This window comes from Rhinoraja longicauda, chromosome 10 (genome assembly GCF_053455715.1).
Source record: "Rhinoraja longicauda isolate Sanriku21f chromosome 10, sRhiLon1.1, whole genome shotgun sequence".
Taxonomy (NCBI): Eukaryota; Metazoa; Chordata; class Chondrichthyes; order Rajiformes; family Arhynchobatidae; genus Rhinoraja; species Rhinoraja longicauda.
In genome coordinates this window covers 20,198,447-20,224,774 of record NC_135962.1, presented here as the reverse complement: position 1 = coordinate 20,224,774, position 26,328 = coordinate 20,198,447, and the positions used below count along the sequence as shown (strand labels likewise).

General features: G+C 40.9%; 2 protein-coding genes across 7 annotated transcripts in view; one reads left to right on the top strand and one right to left on the bottom strand.

Moving 5' to 3' along the window:
• Positions 1 to 15,930, top strand: part of LOC144597258 (galectin-related protein A) — a 32,944-nt gene extending 17,014 nt beyond the window's left edge. For 2 of the 3 annotated variants that reach the window (XM_078406363.1, XM_078406364.1), the window contains exons 2-4: positions 4,128 to 4,216; positions 11,212 to 11,386; positions 15,503 to 15,930. In XM_078406363.1, coding sequence (XP_078262489.1) covers positions 4,173 to 4,216; positions 11,212 to 11,386; positions 15,503 to 15,646 — 363 coding nt within the window. In that variant the 5' untranslated portion in view covers positions 4,128 to 4,172 and the 3' untranslated portion in view covers positions 15,647 to 15,930. Of the gene's footprint in view, positions 1 to 3,206; positions 3,514 to 4,127; positions 4,217 to 11,211; positions 11,387 to 15,502 lie in introns of those variants that run through there. The other variant, XM_078406362.1, reaches the window with a different exon arrangement.
• plek2 (pleckstrin 2) overlaps positions 1 to 26,328 on the bottom strand; it is a 59,772-nt gene that overhangs the window by 12,077 nt on the left and 21,367 nt on the right. Inside the window, exons 9-10 of one of the 4 annotated variants that reach the window (XR_013547713.1) lie at positions 25,859 to 26,084; positions 23,306 to 23,330 (exon numbers count right to left, since the gene is read on the bottom strand). Coding sequence is in view for 3 of the 4 variants with exons in the window: in XM_078406348.1 (XP_078262474.1) it covers positions 25,957 to 26,084 (128 nt within the window). In the remaining variant the exon portion in view is untranslated. Of the gene's footprint in view, positions 1 to 23,305; positions 23,331 to 25,418; positions 26,085 to 26,328 lie in introns of those variants that run through there. The other 3 variants (XM_078406347.1, XM_078406348.1, XM_078406345.1) reach the window with 3 other exon arrangements.

Genomic DNA, 26,328 nt, shown 5'->3' with positions numbered 1-26,328 from the left:
ATGAGGTGGTCATCCTTTTAAGACACACGAGCAGGGCCGTCTTTACAGCATTATGGGTCCCGGGCAAAGCAGTGTACTGGGGCCCCTACGATAACTACTCACAGGAATAAAAATGTAAATGGTCGATAAAATGAAACATATATTTATTTTATTGGCACTTCCAACAAAATCGGTGTTGAAACATTAAAAACAAGGGGGATTAAGGGGGGAATGGAGTGCATGAGTGGGGCTCTGAAGAAAAATCCTAAACACAATTTCTCGACCCCTGTTGTTCCCCTCCCCAGTGCCCATTCTCAGACCCCCCCATTCTCTCTTCCCCAGACCAACTGTTACTCTCCGCCACCCCCCTTTCCCCAGCACCCCCATTTCCCCCACTCTCTCTTTCCCCCCCCACCACCAACCCCCACCCTTGCTGTCCCAGTCCCACTCTGCCTCCTCCCACCCCCACTCTCTCCTCCTCCCACCCTCCCCGTCGCCCCCACCGTTACTCTCCCCCACCCCCCTTTCCCTACCAGCCCCCCCCGTCGTGCCGACGAAAAGCACTTACCGAAAAGCACTTAGCGATGGACTTATGGTGCTACATTGTTGCGAAAAGCACTTACAGATCGCTGTGAGAAGCACTTAGGGATGGAAAAGCAAAGCACTTAGGGAGCTAATTGTTGCGAAACAGATCGCTGTGAGAAGCATTTAGGGATGGAAAATGTTGCGAAAAAAACACTTAGGGACCGAAAATGTTGCGAAAAAAGCACTTATTGAACCTACATTTTTAAAGTAGTATTTATTTATTGCAAGTCACTTAACATACACAGATCAGCATGGGGCCCCTATGCTCGTGGGGCCCCGGGCAAGTCCCCATCAGGCCCATGCGTTAAGACGGCCCTGCACATGAGGTGACAATCTTTCTTTTAGACAGTCACAAGTCCCTTTGTTCTTTCAAGGCAGAAGCATATTCTTTGAATATTATTAACACAAAGTTAAATCGTTAAACAAAGGGGTGAAAGGACACTGGAGGTAGATGGGAGAGCAAAGATGAAGTTAACATGATCTTATTGAAGGGTAGAACAGGGTTGAGGGGCAAGTGCCTAACACTTTCTCCCGTTCATATCTCCTTGCAGAGGTATGTTGCTTGAGTTCAAACTCAAGGGGCATCAAATCATTATTTCTCTTTTAAAACCCATTTGATATGAAGCGGAAACTCAACTGCAGTCTAAATCAGATTTCCAATAGATGTGAAAAACAGTGAATTCCCATTTCAAATAGTGCTCTAAAAATAACACCCTGACAATTTTTGCTATAAACTCATCCAGTACGCAATATCGGCTTACAGTATCTTGGTGGGGTAGGCAGCATCTCTGGAGAGAGGGAATGGGTGACATTTCAGGTCAAGACCCTTCTTCAGACTGGTCTCAAGAAGGGTCTCAACCCGAAACATCACCCATTCCTCTCCAGAGATGTTGCCTGTCCCATTGAGTTAATCTAACATTTTGTGTCTGTCTTCGGTTTAAACCAGCATCTGCAGTTCCTTCCTCCAAGTCCAAAGCATAGCTATGGGCACCCGCATGGGTCCCAGCTTTGCCTGCCTCTTTGTAGGGTACGTTGAACAATCCCTGTTCCAGGTGTACACTGGCCCTATCCCCAAACTCTGTATCCATTACATTGATGACTGCATCAGTGCTACCTCCTACACCCATGCAGAACTCATGGACGTCATCAACTTCACCACCAATTCTCATCCTGCACCCAAATTTACTTGGACCATCTCTGACACCTCCCTCCCCTTTCTTGTCTCACAGTCTCCATTACAAGAATCAGACTATTGACTGACGTCTATTACAAACCTACTGACTCCCACAACTATCTCAGCTACATTTCTTCCCAACCTGCTCTCTGCAAAGACTCTATCCCCTACTCCTAATTCCTCCGTCTACCCTGCATGTGCCCAAGATGAGGTGTTCCTTACTAGAACATCTGAGATATCCTCATTCTTTAGAGAACGGTAGTTTCCCTCTCCCATCATAGATGAGGCCCTCCTCGGTACCCCGCAGCTCCGCCCTTGTTCCCCCTCCCCCTAGTCACAACAGAGACAGGGTCCCCCTAGTCCTTACCTTCCACCCCATCAGCCGTCGCATACAACACATAATCCACTGAAATTTCCACTACCTCCAACGGGATCCCACCACGAGCCACATTTTCCCATCTCCACTCCTTTCCGCCTCTCGCAGAGACCGTTCCCTCCGCAACTCCCTGGTTAACTCATCTCGTCCCACACCTGAAACCAACGCCTCCCCAGGTACCTTCCCTTTCAACCAGAGAAGATGCAACACCTGTCGCTATACCTCCTCCCTCGACTCTGTCCAGGGACTCCAGCAGTCCTTTTAGGTTAGGTACCTCCTCCAACCTCATCTCATGTATCCATTGTTCAAGATGTGGACTCTTATACATCGGCAAGACCTTCGATTTAAACCAGCATTCACAGTTCTTTCCTACACATTACCAGACCAGTGGTATGAGTATTGATTTTTCTCACTTCAGGTAGCCCCGGCATTCCTTCTCTCTATCCCTCCCCACCCAATTCACAGTTGCTTCTCATTTTCACCCTACAAACAGCTTACAATGGCCTGTTTCCTTTATCATCTTTACTTTTTTGCATATCTTTCATTGTTCTTTATCTCTCCACATCACCGTCTATGTCTCTCGTTTCCCTTATCGCTAACCAGTCTGAAGAAGGGTCTCGACCTGAAACGTCACCCATTCCTTTTCTCCAGAGATGCTGCCTGTCCCGCTGAGTTAATCCGGCTTTTTGTGTCCATCTGCAGTTCCTTCCTACACATAGCCGTTTACAGTCCGTGCCAAAAGTTGGGGAAAAAGAGCGAAGTCTAAGCCAAATGTTTCCGAAACCAATTGCGCTGTTATGATCTGTAATGCAAAACTGCGGCATTTTCGTTCACCACGTGGCCAGGTGAGCAATGTTTTGCAATGTTAATGTGGGTGAACTATAGGTGTCCCCACTCAACCCAAAATTATGCAACATTGTTTCCTAAACAAACTCGTTAAATCAAGAGAAAATGAACGCGAACATATTGGAGGTTCAACATTTATCGATTTTGTAGGTTAGCTACGCTTTTAAGCACGAATGATGCACACAACATATGAAGAGAAATTGACCTAGAAACTTTGGCACGGGTTTTCTGCTTGAAGCGCTGCAGTGTGCACTTTGCAGCCGTGTGCTCCTGTAAGATTACTCTATCGGCGCTGAAAGTCAGTTTGCAGACTTTGAGGATAGTACAAACAATGAGGGCGGAGACGCGTGGAATCTCCACCCTGCGGGGTTGCCATGGCAAGCGGCGCGGCTGGATAGCTTGTGGTCTAAGAGGATGGAGGCAGGCGCGGCGCGGGCTCCACCGAAGATAAGTCATCGCCACTCTCAATTCTGCATTCATTGATCTGGCCCCACCAGCAACTTCGCTCAAAAGAAAGCAAAAAAAAATGGCGGATAATGACTGCACATCACCCGTAAGTCTTTTAATGCAAATGAGTTTTATAGTTGCAGATTGTTTTTTATTAAAGGGTTAACTTTGGTACGAATACAGAGGCTCCATTTCTAACGTTACCTGACATTTTTAAATATGGTAATTCGGTCATCTAGCTTTTTTTAATGTGTGGATAATAATCTTTGCGAACTACCGATTACATACAAATGCGTGACATGTGGTTGAGCTTTCGTGGCAGATTCAGGGATCACCGCTGCACATTGGATCCAGTCCATATATTTTATAACGCCCTTCCAACGAAATATAATTTCCGTGCTTCCTAATACTTTGCATCTTTCCAATCAATTATGAGACAAATGGAAACATTGATTAATGATCAGATATATTTATAATGGGAGTTTGAGGGAAAAAAGTGTAAATAAGTTACTGCAGTGAGGCGGGTGTCCATACATTGGACACTTTGCAGGTTATTTTCTGAAGATGAATGTTAATTGTTCAACTAAAGTTCGGTATAAACTTTGCACGCTGGCACTATGTCAAGTGGGATCGAGCCTTAACACAACTTAAAGACATAGAAAGGTCTGATGTAATGTTGACTTTCAATTTGCATTAACCTTTGCTTTATTAATTTTACAGGAGAAACCCTTTGTCGGTCAGATCAAAGGTGGGTTGAAGCCATCGATGAAGATGACCATTATGGGGATAGTTCATTCAAAGCCTGACAGGTAAAGCAAGATATAAAACATGTCTTTGGGTTCGAGGGGAGGAGGGAGGGGGGGGGGTAACTCATTTCCCTTATAGTTGTTGCTTGTCGACAAAGGGCACTATCCTGTCAAAATGTACTTTATGCATTAAACTGAATAGCAAAAGAGCTGAAGGAAGGCAAATTTAGCATTTTCTACAATGTTTATCTAAGGTAACGTAAGGAAATCCCAAATATATTACGCACACCTGTGTGCCTTTGGTTATTGCCTCGTGAAGATAATATCTTTAGTTGAACTCTTAATGAGTTTGATGATTGGCTCAAGAGTTGTGCATTGAGCACTCCAAATGGAGTGTGACAATTTACTGTGCGTGCCAGAGGAACAACAATGAAAAAGAACAACATTTTAAATGTAATGAATACTTATTTTGGTGCACACATTGTTTCAGACCTTTAACTGAATGTGCTTGCTATTTACATTGGAGTGTAGTTGCATCTTTTTAATCCCTACATTTTCTGAAATGAAGCATGCCAGAAAGGATCAATTGTAAACATTATTAAGAATTTGTGACATCACTAAAGATTAATTCAGTGGGTCAACAGTTTTGGTGCTATGCTGAGCAGAATTTTTAGCATGTCATTGTTTGGGGCTTGAAGAAATAAAGCTCAATCATCTGGCAAAGATGATGAAGAGGAAAGATATACTAGTACTGAGGATTGTGTCCAGTCGTTCCCAGATATCCCTTTGAAAGCATATTTTATGAAGGTCCTCAGATCAGAAACAAAAACCAAGCTGTCTTATCGCAACAATTTTGCCATAAAAAACCTGACTTAAGTGGGTCATCTATTCACTAGATGTATCTTCTGGCTTATTTGGAGTACCACATTAAATATTCATTTATGTCACAAAAAAGAACAGCACACGAAGGCAGATGGAAAATAACTAGACAACTTCAAATTGGCAAAAGACCTATTAACAAATTAGGCAAACTTGATTTCAGTATGTGACAACACTTCTTATTTGATTAGAAAGTTAATCATAAGCAATAAGTTTATATAATAATGCATCTTACCCAAGATTTTGCTTCCCTTTAGAACTATGAAAACTGGCAAAGGGAGAAAGAAAGCAAAACAGAGTTCACATTTTTGGCACAGGAAGAAATAGCATTCCCTATTTTTTTTGTAAACATGTCATATAAATCGTCATTTATTTTCTCATGGCCTTGGGGGATGGGGGTAGTTCACAGAAATGAAGCACAGCATTCCCAAGACTTCATCATTATTTATGTACTGGTGAGTCAACTCTAACTGAAAATACATATATACCCTACAGACTTCCTCACTACCAATTATCAAGTACATTATTCTGTAACAACAATGCAACATCTTGCTAACTGCAGATCAATGGGAAGTAAATGTAAGCAAATTATAGAAATTGATTATATTTTTGTTTGAGCCAATTGTGCACTCAGAGCTAGCACAAACGCTTTCTTTAAACTCTTGATGGTGGTGGTGTGTGCTGAACTACTTTGCTTCCAAAATTCAGCTCCATTGAGACAATGGATCCCAATTTTTAAGCAGAGAACAAGCAAATGTTGCCATAAAAACAAGGAACTGCAGATGCTAATTTCCACAAAAGGACACAAAGTGCTGGAATAACGGTGGCTCAGACAGTATCTCTGAATAAAATGGATAGGAGACATTTCAGGTCAGGACCCTTTTTCAGATGGCAAAAGCTACTAGTACATTACACATTAATACATATGGCTGTGTACTAACTCAGAACAAGATTTATCTTGACTACTCATATCTTGACAAGATTTATCTTGACTATATATTTTATGTTTTAATTTCTTGAAGGCCGCAAAACATTAATGAGACAATGCTAATGAAGCAATAGCACATAAACAAGCATATTTAATTCCTAAATTAAGTTGTCGATCAGCAGAAAGGAGTATTTTTTGTAGTATTGCTTTCTATGTTCCAGCATTTGAACAGAACTACATAAATTTTATAGTAAAGAAGCTTTAGCCATTCTGGAAAAAAATGCGAACTGAGAAATTAAGTATAACTTTGCAATGAGATTATTTTACTCAAAACATTTCTTTGGTAAGTAGTTTCCACATTAATTCTTCCTCCTCCCATCCCTCGCAACTTTTACAGTCCTCATCTATCTTCATGTTCAGCTCCTCGTGAAAATCACCTGCTCACAGAGGGTTTGAAACTCTGTTTAACAAATACAAATGAATACAAGGTGAGTTGTTGATTTTAAATCTAAGATTGATAGACCTTTCATCACAACATGGTGCATTAGGTACAGGCATAGAAACATAGGAAATAGGTGCAAGAGGAGGCCATTCGGCCCTTTGAGCCAGCACCGCAGTCATAAGAAATTGGGTCACAGATTACTTATTGTCACAGTGGATAAGTGAACAAAACTTGAGGAGATAAATGTTAGAGTCATAAAGCTTTACAGCATGGAAATAGGCCCCTTCCCTGCAAATGGATTCTACCAATCAACCTGTGCAAGTTCCCACCTAATGCTTCCTAAATCGTCCTGGCCCCGTTTAGGACCTTAATTTGTGGGCCTGTCCTATCTTTCTCCATAACGACTATAAAACTAATAGAATTATGGCCACTGGTCCCAAAGTGCTCTCCCGTCGACACTTCAATCACTTGCTCAACCTCATTCCCTAAGAGGAGGTCCAGTGTTGTCTCCTCTCTAGCAGTCAAGAGTGTTTTATTGTCAGATGTCTCAAAATGGAACAATGACATTCTTACTTGCAGCAACACAACAGATATGTAAACATAGTACTCAGTAGGCATCATAATAAACAACACAAAGAAGTTCAATATATACAAACAAACAATATACTGCAAAGACAAAATCAAAGTCCCAAGTCCCTAGTGCTATCAAGGCAGTCCATAATTCGGAGTTTAGTTCGACTTTGTAATGTTCGTAGAGTGAGCACTTCTGTATATTGATTAAGGAAGCTTTCTTGAACACATTTAACAAATTCTACCCCATTGAAACCCTTTACAGTATGCCAGACACAATCAATATAAGGGAGTTAAAATCTCCCATTAATACTACCCTATTATTTTTACAGCTCTCGGCAAACTCCCAATACAACTGGTCTTCTAATTCATCTTGACTATTGGGAGGCTTATAATACAATCCCATCAAAGTGATCATTCCCTTTCTATTTCTAAATTCTACCTATATAGCCTTACTGGAAGATCCTCCGAGTCCTCTGAGCATGATGTGCTCCCTGATCAAAAAGGCATTTTCTGTTCTAATGATCCTCTTTGTTGTGGTATGGTTCCAAGTTTACCTTCTGGTAATGTGCTTAAGTTGCCATTGTTCATACAATAGCCTGTCAGCAATGGCCAACATAACTGATGAAAAAAACATTTCTCAGGTGAAACCCATATATGATCTTCCAGCAAGAGTGGCTTATTTAGATGTGGAAGCTCTGGGTAGGATTTTTAAAAAAAAATCTTAGATTTATTATTAAATCATTACCAATGACCTAGATGAGTCAGATCACTACCCAGAGATCAGGATTACCTTTTTTAATTCTCAGCTCACTGGATAAATCACTGAATCGGTGAGGGAGAGGTTCCCACTGAGGGAGTGAAGTGCGCTTTAGAAGTTGACTTCAGATTCCAAGGTAATTCTTGCTCAGCTGAAGCACCTTCAACCCCTATTATGAACTTGAATGCTGCAGCTAGTTATGTGAAAGGCCTAGATAGAGTGGATGTAGAGAGATGTTTCCAGTAGTGGGAGGGTCGAGAATGGGTATTTTTAAAGTGGAGATTGATAGGTTCTTGATTAGTAAGGGTGTCAAAGGTTACGGGGAGAATGCAGGATAATGGCATTGAGTTGGAAAGATAGATCAGCCATGATCAAATGCAGAGCAGACTCGATGGGCCGAATGGCCTAACTGTCATGATAAATTTTCAGGGGAAAATGTGATAAGTCTTATGTGTTTCAAAGATGAAATAGAATGCCACAAAGACATTTGTTGAAAGTTGGCTAAAGTCAGTTACTCTTGTTAACGATTTTCAAGCATTACAAAAATTTTCCCATGCATTCTGAACCAGTTACAGTTTTGCTACAGGATGTAGTCGTTCACCCATGAATTCCATTTACAAATGGGACAGGATGAATAATTTAATGGTGGTAAGAGGAAATCTGCCCTCGAGCGGAACAGTGATAGTTAAAGTTGAGATGTTGAGATATTAGTAACTTCTCGTCCCGATGTCAAAATTCTTCAACTTTTTTAAAAAGTGAGGTGCATGCATGGCTCCTCATCTAAAAATACACGCTGAGTAATTCAATGTTGGAATTGTTTTACAACAGCATATAACTAATTGTTCCAGCATGTGACAGCCCATCCACTTCAGAGTGCTACTCTGTGTAATGGCAACACCCGTGCCAGATACTTTCTGCTTTACTTTTAAGTTTTTCTCTTTCATCTCTTGCTTAGACATTTTTTTAAGTAACCTCGTAATTTCTTATTTTTTCAGCTTGGGCAACATCATCTTTTGGATTGAGTATGTGTAGGGAGGCACCGCAGATGCTGGTTTAAACCGAGGACAGACACAAAAAGCTGGAGCAACTCAGCGGGTCAGGCAGTATCTCTGGAACAAAGAAATAGGTGATGTTTCGGGTGGAGGCCCTTCCTCAGACTCAAGTCTGAAGACTTCAGTCTGAAGAAGGATCTCGACCCAAAACACCACCTATTCCTTTTCTCCAGAGATGCTGCCTGACCCGCTAGAGTTATTCCAGCGTTTTGTGTCCTTCCTTTGAATCGACCTGTGCGACCCAGCTACAGAAATCACAGGGTTTCTGAATGTAGTGACATGTTGAAACAAGGAACTGCAGATGTCGGCTTACATAAAAAGACCAAATCTGAATAAGGGTCCCAACCCGAAAGATCATGTATCCATGTTCTCCAGAGATGCTGCCTGACTCACTAAGTTACTACAGCACTTTGTGGTCTGTAGTGGAATGTTGTTTACCTTTGACAGTGGATTGCAGCCTACTTCTCAGGTAGGTATATGTGAGGAAAACTTAAACTTTGCCCAAAAGCACAACTTGGAAGGAAAAGAATGGTTGTACCTACTCTCGGAGGTTTCAGATGCAGTGGATCAAATCAGCCAAAGATTGGCTTGTGCGATGCTGGAGAACTCGGAACGGGAACAAGAAAGGTCATCTGCTTGGCACTTTTGGCCAAAGTTTTTTCAAAATGCTTCAGCCTTATCTTTGGCACTCACCGGGTGGCGCCACACGATGGCAGTGTCACTAACAGTCTGACTCGTCTTTTCCTTCTTTTGTTGTTTTTAGTTTGTTGTTAAATGTATGTTTTAGTGTATCTTTAGTTTTGTATTGTGGGGGAGAGGGGGGACTTTTTAAAATCTCTTTCCTCGACGGAAATGCAACTTTTTCCGTATCGCACTGTGGCCTAACGCCGTGGAGCTGGCGATCCCTTTGCTGGGGATCGACTTTTGGGAGCTCCAACCTTGGGAGCCTGTGGACTTAACATCGTGAAACTCGCTTAGGGACCTACTTTGGGAGCTCCAAACCGCAGGAGCTTCGACTTCCCCGATCGTGGGAGCTTCGATCACTCCGACGCGGGAGCTTCGAATGCTGACTGCGGGAGCTTCGATCGCCCCGACTGCGGATGGTTCGACTGCCCCGACCGCGGGAGAAAAGGAGTGAAGAAGATGAGACTTTATTGCCTTCTATCACAGTGTGCTGTGGTGGATGTTTATTTAAATTTTTATGTAGTTGTGTGTCTTGCTGCTTTTTTGGTATGACTGTATGGCAAATCAAATTCCTTGTATGTTCTTAAATACTTGGCTAATAAATTATTTGTATCTTGTATCTAGACTGGCCATCATTGTTGAGAGTGGGCCTGCTCTTGGTTCCCCCGCTCTTGTTAATTGTTGAATTGTCTACCACTAAGCAGGATTGCATAGAATATTAACAACTTCTAGTATTTCTTTCTCACCATTTGACTAACCAACCAACCAACATGAGTGTGCATCCCTATTGCTATTGAACCAGACCAATAGATCCCAGGAATGAGTGGGTTAACTTATGGTGAGTGCTTGACGGCACTTGGCCTGGACTCGCTGGCGTTTAGCAGAATGAGAGGGGACCTCATTGAAACGTACCGAATGGTGAAAGGCTTGGATAGAGTGGATGTGGAGAGGACATTTCCACAGGTGGGAGAGTCCAGGACAAGAGGTCATAGCCTTAGAATTAAAGGACGTTCCTTTAGGAAGAAGATGAGAGGGAATTTATGTAGTCGGTGGTGAATCTGTGGAATTTTCTGCCACAGAAGGCTGTGGAGGCCGTCAATGGATATTTTTAAAGCAGAGATAGATAGATTCTTGATTAGTACGGATGTCAGGGGTTATGGGGAGAAGGCAGGAGAATGGGATTAGGAGGGAGAGATAGATCAGCCATGATTGAATGGTGGAGAAGACTTGATGGGCCAAATGGCCTAATTCTGCTCCTATTACCTGTGACATGATAGACTGAGGAAAGTATGAGCATTTTTTTTTTCAAGAGTCATATTTCAGGCAATCAAATTAGGAAGCAAGAAATACAAAATCACCCAATATCACATCTTTGAAACAAGCTCCTTCTGACTTGAACCTTCAGTCTGAAGAAGGGTTCTCGACCCGAAACGTCACCCATTCCTTCTCTCCTGAGATGCTGCCTGACCTGCTGAATTACTCCAGCATTTTGTGAATATGAACCTTCAACATGATGATTACAGAAGTGCCCTGTCTGACGTGACCTCACAGTATTGTGTGTACTATAGCATATATGTTCAAGCCTTAATCTGTGCACAATTGTTGCTCAGGTGAAATATCTGAGAATAGATGTCGTTGTAGGCTGGTAATCTGTCTTGAGTTACAGTTTAGAAACAAGTACAAGGAGAAATGGAACTGGAAAGCAATTCAAAATGGAATCTCTTTTTGTGTTATTATCTACAGATTTGTGCTAACTCTCATCAGCAACCCTTCGGAACCAGAGACAGACATCGGCCTCGAAGTGACTATTAGCTTCCGGGAACGCTCAGTTGTTCGTAATGCCAAAGTTTCAGGCAAATGGGGAAAAGAAGAGAAAAACATACCTTATTTCCCTTTCACACCTATGCAACACTTCAAGGTGAGTGTCAACTTACCTCGTGTGAAAGTACCACAAGTGTTGCTATCTTGAGATGGTATCCTAATGAAAAGTGTAAAAGAGAGAAGGGAGAGTAGATATGCCATTGAAAGGGAACAAATGCTGGAAATGCTTATCAGTTCAGTCAGCCATAAATATTAACTCTGTTACTCTCTTCACTGACACTGTCTCATCTCTGAGTCTTGTATTTTTTATCCAGCATCTTTTATTTTATTTCATATTTTCATAATTTGCAGTTGTTCCTAGTTTTTGGATAAAGATAACTTTTTTAAGTGAATAGGCAAGAAATTGTAAGCTAATGAGTTCATTAGCAGAATTTCTATTTAATTTACTCTGGCAAATCTGTAAATGTAATTTTGCGCAGGAACAATTATTTTGTTTTTTCCAAATAAGGAAAGCAATTTCTTTGTGGAGCAACTATGTTCAAAATCTTTGATCTCTTTCTTAGTCTAATTCTGCACATAAGGAAAGCAATTTCATTGTGGACCAACTGTGTTCGAAATCTTTGATCCCTTTCTTAGTCAACACATGCATTAAGTAGCTGAGAAAATGTGTAGAAAATAATTGCAGATGCTGGTTTCAATCAAAGATAGACACAAAATGCTGAAGTAACTCAGCGGGACAGGCAGCATCTCTGGAGAGAAGGAATGGGTGACGTTTCAGGTTGAGACCTTCCTTCAGACAGGTCTCGACCCGAAACGTTACCCATTCCTTCTCTCCAGAGATGCTGCCTGTCCCGCTGAGTTACTCCAGCATTTTGTGTCTATCTTTGAGTAGCTGAGACATCTTCAGGATTCATCCCTCATTTGTGCAGGGGTAACTGATGTCAGTCGAAAGAGCAGTAGGAACAAATGTTATCAATGCGCATGGTGTAACAGAGGATAAAACAAATAGCCATATTTTATTGTTATTTCTCTCTCTCTGCTGGTTAAGAATTGGATAGAATAGGCTAAACATGCCTTTAGATTCTGAGGTTCAAATCTAGCTGAGACAAATGAGGCTGAAAGTTTTCTATATCTGGCAAAAGAGGAGGAAAGTGAGATTAGTTGCAAAGAATGGGCTGATGGTATCCTTCCACATTGTATGATTCTATAAAGTGCATGTAAACGTGCAGGGTAGGTGAAGGCAGACATTGAAGTTATGGCAGTGTGTGCACTTTGGTATATAAATAAATCATGGCAACTAAAGGTATTTTGAAAGATTTGTGAAATGTAATTGTGATGATAATGGAACAAATGCTGCATTTGGTGTAAGGTCAAATGTGGGTGATCCATGCTAAGTATATGTTATTGGAAATGGAAACATAGTCATTCTGAAAGAACCCCAACAGCAAGAGGCACTGAGAGATCAAATGATCTGACGCTTGCTGTTAAAAATCCACATCTATTAGCTCACAGTAAACCACTATCCAATTTATTTTATGGTAGTGCACAGTATCTTTACAAGGACGTAAAACAAAGTTAATCTCCAAACTTGTCATTAGTTACTAAAAGAATGCCACAGCTCAATTCATTGCTCTTCCACCTGCATCCAAGCAAGAAATAAAACTCAGTCAGTCAGACTTAGGTGAAGGAACAAAGATCGACACAAATGATTGTTCTTTGCACCAATAATAAATAGCTGGCAGTGCAGTAAAAACTGCAACTTTAGAATCCAAGGCTTTGATGAAAAAGAGTGAATGGTTTACTTTGTGCCTTACTGCCAAATATCGAATGTAAAACACAGATTACATTGCTTTGATTGGATTTATTGAACCTAGACATCTGTTCATTCACATTTAGTTCCTGAGCTGGAATCTGATTTCATTGGTCATATATTTTGGAAGAAGGAGAGGGAATATATAGTTAATGGTGTTATTGTAAATGGGGTGGGGGAGCAGTGACTCAGGATTTCACCTGTACAAACCCTTGAAGTTGGCAAAACCAAGTTCCAACCAAAGAAACACTCAAGAACCCTGATTTTATAAATACAGTGCTAAACCAAGGAAGTTATACTCAATGTTTATTTATGAACGGTTAGTCTCAGATGGAGTATTTAGTTATGGGCACTATTACAAAAGACAACAAAGCCTTGGCATGTGGAAAGGAGATTCAGTAAAAAGATAACCAGGACCAAACATTTTGTTCATGTAGAGACAAAGATTGTTCTCCTGAGTGGAGGTTCATGGGAAATTTAGTGGAGAATTTCAGAGGCTTGAATAATTTTCATTAAGGGCGGCACAGTGGCACAGCAGTAGTAGTTGCTGCCTTACAGCGCCAGAGACCCGGGTTCGATCCCGGCTACAGGTGCTTGTCTGTGCGAGTTTGTACATTCTTCTCGTGACCTGCGTGGGTTTTTTCCAAGAGCTTCGGTTTCCTCCCACACTTCAATGACGTATCAGTTTGTAGGTTAACTGGCTTGGTATAAATATATATTTTTAAATATCCCTAGTGTTGAATAGCATTAATGTGTGGGGATCGCTGGTCGGTGCGGACTCGATGGGCCAAAGGGCCTGTTTCCGCGCTGTATCTCTAAACTAAACTAAGAGTTGCAAATGGCAATCAAGTTGATATCAAGATAGAAATTTAGTAATAGTAAAAAAACAGTAGATTAAACAACATTTTTGCATAGCATCTGATTGCAATCTGAAATAAAATCAAGGAAGTGGTAAAGGTAGATTCAATAAAGTTAAATCAAAATGCATTTGCAGAAATGAAGACACTAATGGAATTAGTCTCCCCTCTCGTTGTTCAGTGGCACAGCAATCCCCAGCCTGAGGATTTCTCGTTAGTAACAAGATTAAAATCCAGTAACCATTAATGAAGGTCATCAGAGAAATCCCTGGGAAGCAGAGAGCTGCATCTGAAAAAGAAAGCTGTATCTGGGCAAGAGAAAGCTGTGTAGTCAAACAACGAGGAGAGACACAACTTCTATCACGTCCAAATGCTGGCCGTGTCAGATGGGTTAAAAACGCAAGGAGTACCCACTTAGCCCACCCTGTCTAACAACAACCCGTTTGACCTGAGGAGTGTTAGATAGCTTTGGGCCTGTTCTCGTTGGAATTTAGAAGGATGAAGGGGGATGTCATTGGAACCTGCTGATTAATAAATGGATAGATTGGATGTGGAGAGTGTGCTTCCAGTAGTGTGAGAGTCTAGGAGCAGACGGCATAACCTCAGAATAAGAGACTTGCGTTTAGAATGGAGATGAGGAGGGATGGCTTTAACCAGAGGATGGCGAATCTTTGGAATTCATTGCCACAGACGGCTGTGGAGGTCAAGTCATTGGGTATTTTTAAAGTGGAGATTGATAGGTTCTTGATAAGTAAGGGTGCCAAAGGTTATGGGGAGAAGGGAGGAGATTGGGGGTAAGAGGGTAATATAGGTAAGTCGTGATTGAGCAGATTCGATGGGCCGTGACCTAATTTTGCTCCTCTGTCTTTGAACATGAATATTCTGCGCTGAACCAAGGGCATTTAATTGCCATGAGAGTGCCAGCAGAGGGCAGGAGCTTGTGTCAAGTCACCAGCAGACCAGTGTGCAGTTGAGAAGATAATTGTTTTAAGTATACAGAGTACACATCTGTAAGTGTACAGACTGTTGCACTCAGAGCACTCTACCGAATCACCAGTCTGCAGATGGGTTTTCCGGGTTTCTTGAATAGTAATTTTTTTTAAGAAAGGTATTGTGTGCTTAAAGAAACGGTTGAAGGGCAAAGATGAAAGAGCAGATGAATGGAAACACACTGGTCTGGAGATGGCACAGGCACCATATTTAAGGGGCAGCACCGTGGCATAGTTGGTAGAGCTGTTGTCTCACAGCTCCAGCGACTCAGTCTGGAATTTGCACATTCTCTCTGATTTCTCCAGACCCTCCCACAGACATGTGCTTGGTAGGTAAATGGTCACAATAAATTACCACGACTCTTTAGGTGAGTGGTAGAAGCTGAGGGGAGTTGATGGGAATCTGTGGAGAATAAAATAGGATTAGTGTGTTCAGGTGTTTAATTGTTAGTGCAGACACAAGTGTTTCAAAGGGGCCATTTTCGTGATGCGTTATTCCACGACGCCCTGTGATGTCTGATTGCAAAATTCTTCAACATTTTAAAATTTGCTTTCAGATGGAAATCCAATGTGAACATCAGCAGTTCCGTGTGCAAGTTGATGGACAGCAACTGTTCGACTTCACGTATCGCCTCCAGCAACTACAAAAATTAACCGCATTAAAAATTGTAGGTGACCTTCGATTGACAAAAGTAGTTTAATCCTTGTACTAAATTTCTCAAAAAAAAGTTACAATTTAAGGCGATGGTTTCCCCAGTAAGAATTGTTTTAAATAATTGTTTTAAAGTCTGCACTTTCTCCAGTCCTGCAACATTTGCCTTCTGAGCAGCAGCATTCTGTCTGGCGAGCAGTGAAAAAAATATACCTTTTCAGTAACACAATTTAGAATTTGTTTGACTTGAGTTTTTTCAAATATTTGATTTGACTTTAAAAGCAAGCCAGCATATATGAACTCTTAAGAACCAACTTTTCTTAATTAAATATTAATTATGTTCCAAAGTCTGTCAGCTTTTGCTTTTAATGACTCGTATCACATTGCTGTCAACCATCCCTTTGCATTACTGAGTCCATTTAGTTAGGGTATGTCAGAACAATTACATGGACATATGGTCCTTAGGAGTTAATGACCCTCACTGTTTTTATTACAGGCAATATCTGTATTAGACAACTTTGTTATCATCGTCATTTTTATTAAGTTGGCTAGATATCTTACCAGATCAGGGAGCGGTTAACACTGATGTAATGCACAAATCTTTGTACCCTTGAACTACTGTTACAAAAGCGATAGTTTTACAACACCCCCCTCCTCCTCCCCTTTCTCCCCCACACACCACCTTTCTACCCCCAAGTCCCACCTGGACTCCTACCCATTTCTTCCCTCCCCCTCTTCCTACATAGCTTCCTTCTTCTGGCTTCACAATTCTTCAATCCTGTTGCACACCTTCCTCTTTTATCTCTGGTCTTTGTTCCAACCATGCCTATTAAAACCCCCTTGCCTGTATTCACTTATTACCTGGCATGCTTTGTCCTGCCTCGCCTCTATGCCAGCTTTCTTTCGCCGACCCCCTCCCCCTCAATCAGTTTGATGAAGGGTTGTTATATTATAATTGTACAAGACACACTTGGAGTATTGTGTTCAGATTTGCTCATCCTGCTATAGCAAAGATCTCATTAAAAGATCTCATGCAGGGAAGATTTCCCTCATGCAGGGAAGATTTACGACTATGTTGCCAGGGCCTGAGCTATTAGAGAAGGTTAGGCAGGCTAGGACTTTATTCCTTGGAGCATAGGAGTATGAGGAGTGTTCTTATAGAGGTGTACAAAATCATGAGTGGCACCCATGCACTTTTTTCTTAGGGTAGGACAATCAAGAATTAGAGGGCAAAGGTTAAGATGAGAAGGCAAGATTTAATAGGAACCTTAGGGGCAACTTCTGAGACCTGGATTATCTACACCAGGTATCTCAAGGCACTTGGAAAATGCCATAAACGCAGTTCTGTAAAATTCCCCAAATTCATTAGGATAGGCTAACCAATGTCAGCATTCTTCTCACAGGAAAACGTCCCCAGTGTAAAGATTCTAGTGATTTTTTGGGTTGCGTAGATAGATTATGTCATTCGCATGACCCAACACCAGACACCTGAAACAGACACTCTATTTCAAGCTATGTTGTGGGGAGAAATTACCAAGTGGACTAAGAAAATGATTCAAGGATGGGCCCAAACTTTCTTGAAGAAGTGAACTTCACACCTGGGAATCTCATGACTGCTCAAAGTGGAGAAGGAACAAATGAGGATCATATTGAGAATCTCAAGGCCATACATCAGGATCACATAAAGTTCTGCATCAGCAGCAAAAAGAACATACCACTTCACAAACTATCCACCTCATCAGTCATTTTTGGCCCTTCCATAAAATAAACAGCAGAATTAAGCACCACAAAGTGGGATTGGAAGACTCAATCCTATGGTATTTCCTAAGAAGAAGGAAGTTTGGAGGATCCTTTGACAGTAGAAAACTTTTGGATGGTCCAGAGTGGATGACAACACCCATACAAATGTAAGTCTTTTGCGTTTTTGGTTGAACATAATTATGTTAATTATGTTTTAAGTAAATTGAGATGGTTCAGATTTAAAGTGGAAAACACACCCAGTCATTTTAATACTCCCTCTAATTGACATTAGATGTTTCCAGAGCTTTGAAAAGTTGACTGACTCATTGGTTGTGAGTATAGAAATTTGAGTCACACTGAATGGTTTGAATAGAATTGAAGCTGTTTATTCACCATCACAAAGTTTTGTTCATATCAATATTCCAGCTAGGGGTGGTCAGAACTGTATAAAAAAATAGTGTCTTATTGAGAGTACATTTGCAATATCTGACTAATGAAAGGCCTAAGACAGACACAAAATGCTGTACTAACTCAGCAGGTCAGGCAGCATCCCTGGAGAAAAGGATTAAATGACGTTTTGGGGCATAGAGTCATAGAGTTATACAATGTGGAAACAGGCCCTTCGGCCCAACTTGCCCATACCAGCCAACATGTCCCAACTATACTGGTCTCACCTATCCACATTTGGTCCATATCCCTCCAAACCTGTCCTATCTATGCACCTGTCTAGCTGTTTCTTAAACATTGGGATAGTCCTTGCCTCAACTACCTCCTCTGGCAGCTTGTTCCATACACCCATCGCCCTTTGTGTGAAAAAGTTACCCCTCAGATACCTATTAAATCTTTTCCCCATCACCTTAAACCAATGTCCTCTTGTCCTCAATTTACCTACCCTGGGCAAGAGACTCTGAGCATCTACACGATTTATTCCTCTCATGATTTTACACACCTCTATAAGATCACCCCTCATCCTCCTACGCTCCAAGGAATAGAGTCCCAGCCTACTCAACCCCTTAGCTCAGACCCTCTAGTCCTGGCAACATCCTCGTAATTATTCTCTGTACCCTTTCCAGCAAGGGTTGAGAATCTCCTTCAGACTCGAGCCTTTTCTCCAGAGATGTTGCCTGACCCGCTGAGTTTCTCCAGCATTTTGTGTCTATCTTCGGTAAAAACCAGCATCTGCAGTTCCTTCCTACACATAATGAAAGGCCTAGATAGAGTGGATGTGGAGAGGATCGTTCCAGTAATGGGAGAGTCCAGGACCAGAGAGCACAGGTTCAGAATAAAAGGATGTACCTTTAGAATGGAGATGAGGATTTTTTTTAATCAGAGGGTGGTGAAACTGTGGAATTCATTGCCACAAACGGCTGTGAAGGCCATCATTGATTATTTTTAAAGCAGAGATTGATAGGTTCTAGATTACCAAGGGCATCTAATAATCTTATGATCTCTCAATCGATCTACTTTAAATATTCATCCAGACTACATTTTCTTGCTGTCTCAGCCACAATACAAGACCATACATGAGGACATCTCTTTTCACTTGAAATTTGAATTAGACCTATCCTGAATTAACTTTCAAAATAACTCGCAGTATAAGAAAATAACTGCAGATGCTGGTACAAATCGAAGGTATTTATTCACAAAATGCTGGAGTAACTCAGCAGGTCAGGCAGCATCTCAGGAGAGAAGGAATGGGTGACGTTTCGGGTCGAGACCCTTCTTCAGACTCTTTTAAGACTTCAGACTCAAAATAACTCCATCGTTGAAATAGAAAACTGCCATCTGAAGACCACCCATGTCAACAAAATTAAATTTCTATTATTGACCAGCTAAAATAACGCTGAAAATTCATTAAATAATTTAAAAATTGCACTGTACCTATAAATGTCACATCTGCAATCTTGTGCTCTCTTGCATGTTTGCACTTGTTGCTCAGTTCAGTTTAAGTTTACTCTGTCAACACACACTACTTGGTGCATGAATCCAATATTTCGTCTCACTGATCAATACACATAGCAACACAAAATGCTGGAGTAACTCAGCTGGTCAGTCATCAGTCTGAAGAAGGGTCTCGGCCCGAAACGTCACCCATTCCATCTCTCCTGAGATGCTGCCTGACCCGCTGAGTTACTCCAGCATTTTGTGTCTACCTTCAATTTGAACCAGCATCTGCAGTTATTTAGCAAGGTTAGTTTTCACCATCAGATGTTCATTAGAATGAGAGATGTGAACATCAAGCACCATTGTACAGTTTTGTTATATGTGGATATGTGTAATAGATTCATTATAGTAATATTGCAATCTAATGGATATTATACTGATGCCTGGCTTAAAGATGTCCAAATACATGGAGATGGACTATGAATAAATAATATTCACAGGGCCTTTGTAGAATGGGACTTGTGTGAGTCAGCACTGGAGATGAAGAAAAGGCCTGAATCCAGAACAAACATCTGTTGTACTTTGTACCTACTTTAACAATGGCTGCTTCAATTTGTTCAGTACAAATCCAACTTGATAATAATTTTGCTGTATATTGATTGTCACTCTGTGACGCTATGGTGATGTTGGCAATCCATTGACTTACAAAGTGGTAAGGTTAAAGTGGTGATGCCAAGAACCTGACAAACACATTTATTTATGTGCCTTGGTTACCTGAACTCACATCTCGGTCAATTAGCATGCACAGTTACCCTCTTTGTTATCCTCCACCAAACCCCATAACCCTCTTGTACACAAAGTGCTGGAGTAACACTTTGTCAGGCAGCCTCTGCCAGTTCCTTGAATGCTGCCTGACCCACTGAGTTATTCCAGCACTTTGTCTCCTCTTGTGTACACCAATATCTGCTGTTCCAGTTTCTACCCATACCCTCTCCATGGTTAGAACAAAAAAATCATGGCAAGAATGATCTGTTAAATAAATACCTCAATTATTTTATTGTTAATAAAAGAAATTCAAAAAGTACTTTCATTTACAAACCTTTCATCCAACTATTTAAAACAAATCTACACTCTATAAATGCTGAGGAATTTGTGTTACTTTCTTCCGTAGACTTTACAGAGTAAATGCTTTTTAAAATGCTTTCAGAATTCCAGGTATCTGCTCAGGGCCCACATGGGCTCACAGCGCCCTTAAAGGTAAACAGTTCCAGGAAGTGGAGACTGTGGCTTGGAGTACCAGAGGAGACAGAATTTCACATTAAGTAAATGAATAAAACTTGTGGTCGTCATTTCCTTGATGTTGCTGATTTTAAAAAAAGAGGCAAGCAAAATGAAAAGAAGCCAATCCACAAAGAAAGTGGGAAGATAGAAAAAGGTCCCCAACAGCACAGCACTACGGGAATGGTGGCTGGCAAAAATAATCCACTACATCTTAAATTTAAAAATCACAGCATTTTGGAAATTTGAGGCATGATGTGGCATTGTTTGATTTTGAAATTTGTACTCAGTGCTTTTTATTGTGCTTGAAGAAAGTTCCTGTTTCACTTTTAGTTAACGCTTTAGTCTCATGCAGATAAATAAAAAACAATTAAATTGAATATTATGTGAAATTCCATTAATATGTGCAAACTTCTAACCAAAAACTAATCATTTTCTGGCAAATCTGGAGTTTTTCTCATAAAGTTAAAGCAAGGTATCCCCTTGGCAAAATCCGAGGGTAATATCCAGCACTTTGAGTCTGTAGAACAACATTGATCAGTGTGGAATAGTAGATCCAGTTTCAGCATCTTTGAGATTAACAGGACACTTCAATGGTCTACATATTAATCTTCATTCTGGTTTTATACCAGGTCCAAAGTATACACTTTTGTATATTATTATGATTTTTAGATAATTTTTTCAGTTTTTATAAATTAAGTTTTTTACATGTTTTTGGCCTTTTATTTTTAAATCCACTATTTTCTTTATTTTATCATGCACTATTTTCTGAATTATCTTTGTAGCTTTTTTTAATAATCAACAGTGGGCACCACACATGGCCTTTAATTCTCCACTTCCTCATCCCTTTCTAACTCGTATTATTAGGGCCTATTTGTGGTGTAGTTAATAACTCCTTTTCCCACAGTCTCTTGACCTCCTTTCAAATTATCTCAAATGAAAAAGATTACACAGGAAGAAGACAGTCCCCGAAGTGTTTGTCTTTTTATCAGCATCAGGTTATCTGCATCATAGTCAGCGTTTTTGAAAAGTTCCTTTACTGCTTCAGAAAGCCCTCTTGAGACGAGCTGGTGAGGAGGAGCAAACTAGGACTAAAATGATCTAAGGATTGAAAATGATTATTTCTGATAGTGAGAGAGAATGAAGATGAAAGATGTCATTGAGACAATTACAGAGAAAATCACTGAAGACCATGCCACTGAGCAGAGGAGGAGAGAGTCATGAAGATACACGAATTGGGTCAAAACAAGGCCTAGTGTCACATCAAAAATGCAGTTTTTGACACCTTCCCAAGCCAACAATGGTCATTTGTGGCTGGCCCTGGTATTTTTTGCCTCCAGCTCTTCTCCCCCCCCCCTCCCCCCCACCCACCTCCTACTTTCAATATGAAGAAGGGTCTCCACCCAAAACGTCACCCATCCTTTTTCTCTGCCTGACCCACTGAGTTACTCCAGCACTCTGTGTCTATGCAGTTTTTAACATTTGCTTTCCTTCCAAAGCCCGGATCATTTGCAGAGCTATCAGCAAGCACGAGATGGAGTGAAGGATTAAGGGAGGATACAAATGTAGAATAGGGTACGGCCAAGAAGAATTTTTTATTTCATCTGTGGATGCGTGGTGATCCAGTGAGGTTTACTGAGAAAGGATGAAAGATTAGCTTGATATAACATGGGGTAGATGTAAGAGCTGCAGATTGTGCAGGGTGGAACTTGAAACGTTGGAGGCCAAGCTGAAGAGTCAAAAGGTAGGAAGTCTGGAGCTGATTGGTGTTGGGAATGGCGATTGTGTTGACGATTTAGCTAATGTAGATATAGAGATAGCCCGTGAGGTGAAAATGAATGTTAATGTAATTGATGATTTAGAGTTATGATCAGAACCCATTGAGTTTTAAATCTCAATTCTCACTTTTATAACAGTAGCTTAAGATATAGGAGTAACATTAGGCGATTCAAGTCATCGAGTCTACTTCGCCTTTAAAACATTGTTGATCTATTTTTCCCTCTCAACGTAATTCTCCCGTCTCCCTGTAACTTTTGATGCCCTTCCTAATCAAGAACCTATCAATCTCTGCTTTAAAAATACCCAAAGTCATTGTTTAAGGCAATGAATTCCACAGATTCACCGTCCTCTGGCTGAAGGACTTCCTCCTCATCTCCATTCTTAAGATGCGTCCTTTTATTCTGAGCCTGTGCCCTCGGGTTCTAGACTCTCCTATTGGATCATGCTCTCGAAGACCATGCTTTGATGTGCAACTCATTCTGGATTGACATAGCCACAATTTATCAACGTGCAGTCATGAAAATATGCTTTAGTTTCTTTCAAAACTCTTTCTTCTATGGATGCTCCGATAAGGTTTTTTGCTGGTTAATGACAAAAGAACACAAATTACGGAATTCACAAGTTCTACCTGAACCTTTTCCCTAAAAAGCCAGCTAGTTTTGTAGAGAAAATTGAGCAGCGATAATTTCCAACCATTCTCCTGCTCTCAAATGTTTTCCCTTTCTTCTTCTGGTCTTCCTTCTCCCTTTTGCCTCTCTTGCTCTCACAGTTCTGTTGAATTCTATTTAGGATCATATTTGCAGTGGTTTTTATTGATAGAGGTTATAACATGCCCTGTCCCTTGTGTTTTTTCTACACAATTTATTTAGTTATCATTTAACTTAAGAACAGAGCTAACTTTGCATGCAGGTTACATGAAACCTTTGGATAGCTCCTGGTGCAAGGTGAATCAGTTCATTACAAATACAGGATTCAGCAGGTCACTACATTAGGTCTTTTGTCCATATTTGGTGTGCACCAGTTGCCCCTGGAATTTCTGAATCCACAGGCACCTTCTGCAACCAAAAAGCACCAATCTGTTAAAGCAATTATAATCACAATTATATTTATTTCTGCTTGTTAGTACTAATTGCTACTTCAACCAATCTCAAATTGTCAATGAGACAATATATATTTATTTTAGAATGCAATCTGAGGGTTTCTCTGTTGCTCCTTATGAATCCCTTAGTTTCAGAGTAACAGGAACATCAGTTGTGGTTCCCAGTCCTCACTACACTACTGCAGAAGGATCATTAAGAGGCGGCATAGTGGCGCAGCGGTAGAGTTGCTGCCTTACAGCGGCAGAGTTCTGGGTTCAATCCTGACTACGGATGCTGTCTGCAAGGGGGTTGTCCGTTCTCCCCTTGACCATGTGGGTTTTCTCCGGGTGCTCCGGTTTCGTCCCACTCCAAAGCTATACAGGTATGTAGGTTAATTGGGTTTGGTTAAAAAAAGTAAAAGGATAGTGCTAGTGTATGGGGAAATCGCTAGTCGGCGTGGATTCGGTGGGCCGAAGGGCGTGTTATCGTGCTGCATCTCTAAAATAAAGTACTCAGTTGTTCTTGTGCGAACCACATTTGTATGCAGATTGTATGAGGATAGATGTGCATTTGATAAACCTCTGACTGCGACCAGCAGCCTCTTCCATTGAGAAGACACATGTGAATATCAGCTGAGAAAATAATTAAACTTGGCTCTCACTTTCAGTTGAATAGAATTCAAACATATACTGGACAAACTACCAGTAGGGTGTATAGATGTGTATCTCACCATCAATACAAATAGGTGGAAAAAAAGGAATTTTGTAAATGCAGACTTACTCCAGCTACTTTTGAAAACTATTTTCGCTAACCATTGGCACCAATTCTAATACCAGTCTTCTTCTAAAACATAGACACCTATAGAAGAAAGGGCTCTGACAAGAAATATTAACTCAGTTCTGCTGAGAATTTCCAGCACTTTATGTTTGTATTTCAGATTTATAGCATCTGGGTTTTTTTTGTCTTTAGATACCTGGCTCTGAATTTGTTGCACTGAAACTCTTTCCTAAGTGGCTCCCCCTAGCGTAGTGGGCTCCACAGATCTCGTCAGTGGCCATTCCCCAGATATGTGGGGATGCTAGGCCATCAAGAGGAACATGATCATCTCTTTATCTCAGATTCATTTTGAGCTAAAGGTTCAGAAATGTGACAAAGAGTAGGAATCCTTGCTGCTGATTCCTCGTTAAGACCATTGTAACCACCAATCCCCTCCTCCCCACTAACCCCTTGTGCGCAGATCAACAGCTCGGCATAATCCAGGCATTGGATGCAAGATCTTTCGGGTTTCTACTGCATTTGGTATTTGTTGGACTGCTATCAAAGAAAGAAGCAAATTCCATTGAGGATTCCTGCAGCCTCTGTTTCTGCTCCGACTAATCCTATCTGGGTATCAGTGCAATCGTGCGGAAAGCACAGCTTTGGAGTAGTGTGCGTGCTGAGCCAAAGAATATAAGCAAACTCTTTGTTGATGGTGAAAATGCTACAGCCACGTGTTCTGTTGGTTATCTGGGTATTATTACTGGAGAACAGTCCGGGAAGGAACTGAATATATTTCCAACACCACCCTCCCCACATTCCTTGCACCAAACTTTACCAGTTTAGCTTTTTAGTTTAGCGATACAGAGTGGAAACGGGCCCTTTGGCCCCCCGAGTGTACACTGACCAGCGATACTCGCACACTGACACTATACACACACTAAGGACAATTTACCGCAGCCAATTAACCTACAAACCTGTACGTCTTTGGAGTGTGGGAGAAAACCGGAGCACCCTGAGAAAACCCACGCAGGTCATGGGGAGAATGTACAAACTTCATAACAACAGCATCCGCAGTCAGTATCGACCCCGGGTCTCTGGTGGTGTAAGGCAACGACTGTATTGCTGCACCACCGTGTTGAATAAAAACAGGCCAGAGATGAGATAACCCAGCCGGCTCCTTTAATAATTATAGTTGTATTCCTTTAATTACACTCAAAATTGCTAGCCAGCTTAAAATTGCACTGATTAATATTTTAAGGTTTCCACCACTCAAAGAAAAAAAGTCCAAGCTCATCAGCTATTTGCACATCGTTTATACAATACAAAAAATGAAAAATAATATCTAGAAAAATAAAGTGCTTCAATTATAATATGGGAACATAAATAGTGACAAGATGATGAGCTTTTGTTCTTGCCCAAGATTCCAACAGACAGCATTGTTACTGTGTTACATTGCTGTTGAGAGTTGTCCAATGAGCCTGGTCAAACAGTTTCCTCTTAAAAAATTACAGGTAGACAAAAAACAAATCTTAATGCAAAGTTTAAAAATCACAACTTGCTGTCCCAGTTTTGTATCCAAAGTCCACCATATTTAATTCTTCCTGTAAAACAATTCAGAAAGTCAGTGGATAATATTTCTTGACAGTACGCCATTCTTCGTGAGAGAGTGTGTAGACAAATAACACATGAGAAATACTTTCATATTTAAGATTGCCTTCACCCATAATCAACCATAACACTACCTTGAAAAGAATCAACTGCTACAAGATTGAACATTGAAATAGTTTTTCCAGTTCTTTTTCTGTGTTATATTTTCCAACTGTGGGCATTTACCAGATGTTTACGATACTCGTTTGATTGCATGAATCCACTCAGATCTTTCAGCACGAGAGCCAGCTTGTATGTAATAATGCACATCATTGGTGGTAATGATCTTGAAGAGGTTGCCTTGAACATTCCCCTTTATTCCTGAAATATGAAAAGGGAAATATCAATATTTATTGCATTAAAAAAGAAATCCTGCATGTGTCCCAAGTTTTCTTACTTAAGAATATATCAGAGTGGCATAGTGACACAACTCGTGTTGCTGCTGATTTACAGCTTCTGTGACCCAAATTCAAACTTGTCCTTTGAGGCTGTTTATGTGGAATTTGCACATTCTCCCTGTGGAGTTTCCTCTGGGTACTCCGGTTTCACTTCACAGGCCAAAGAC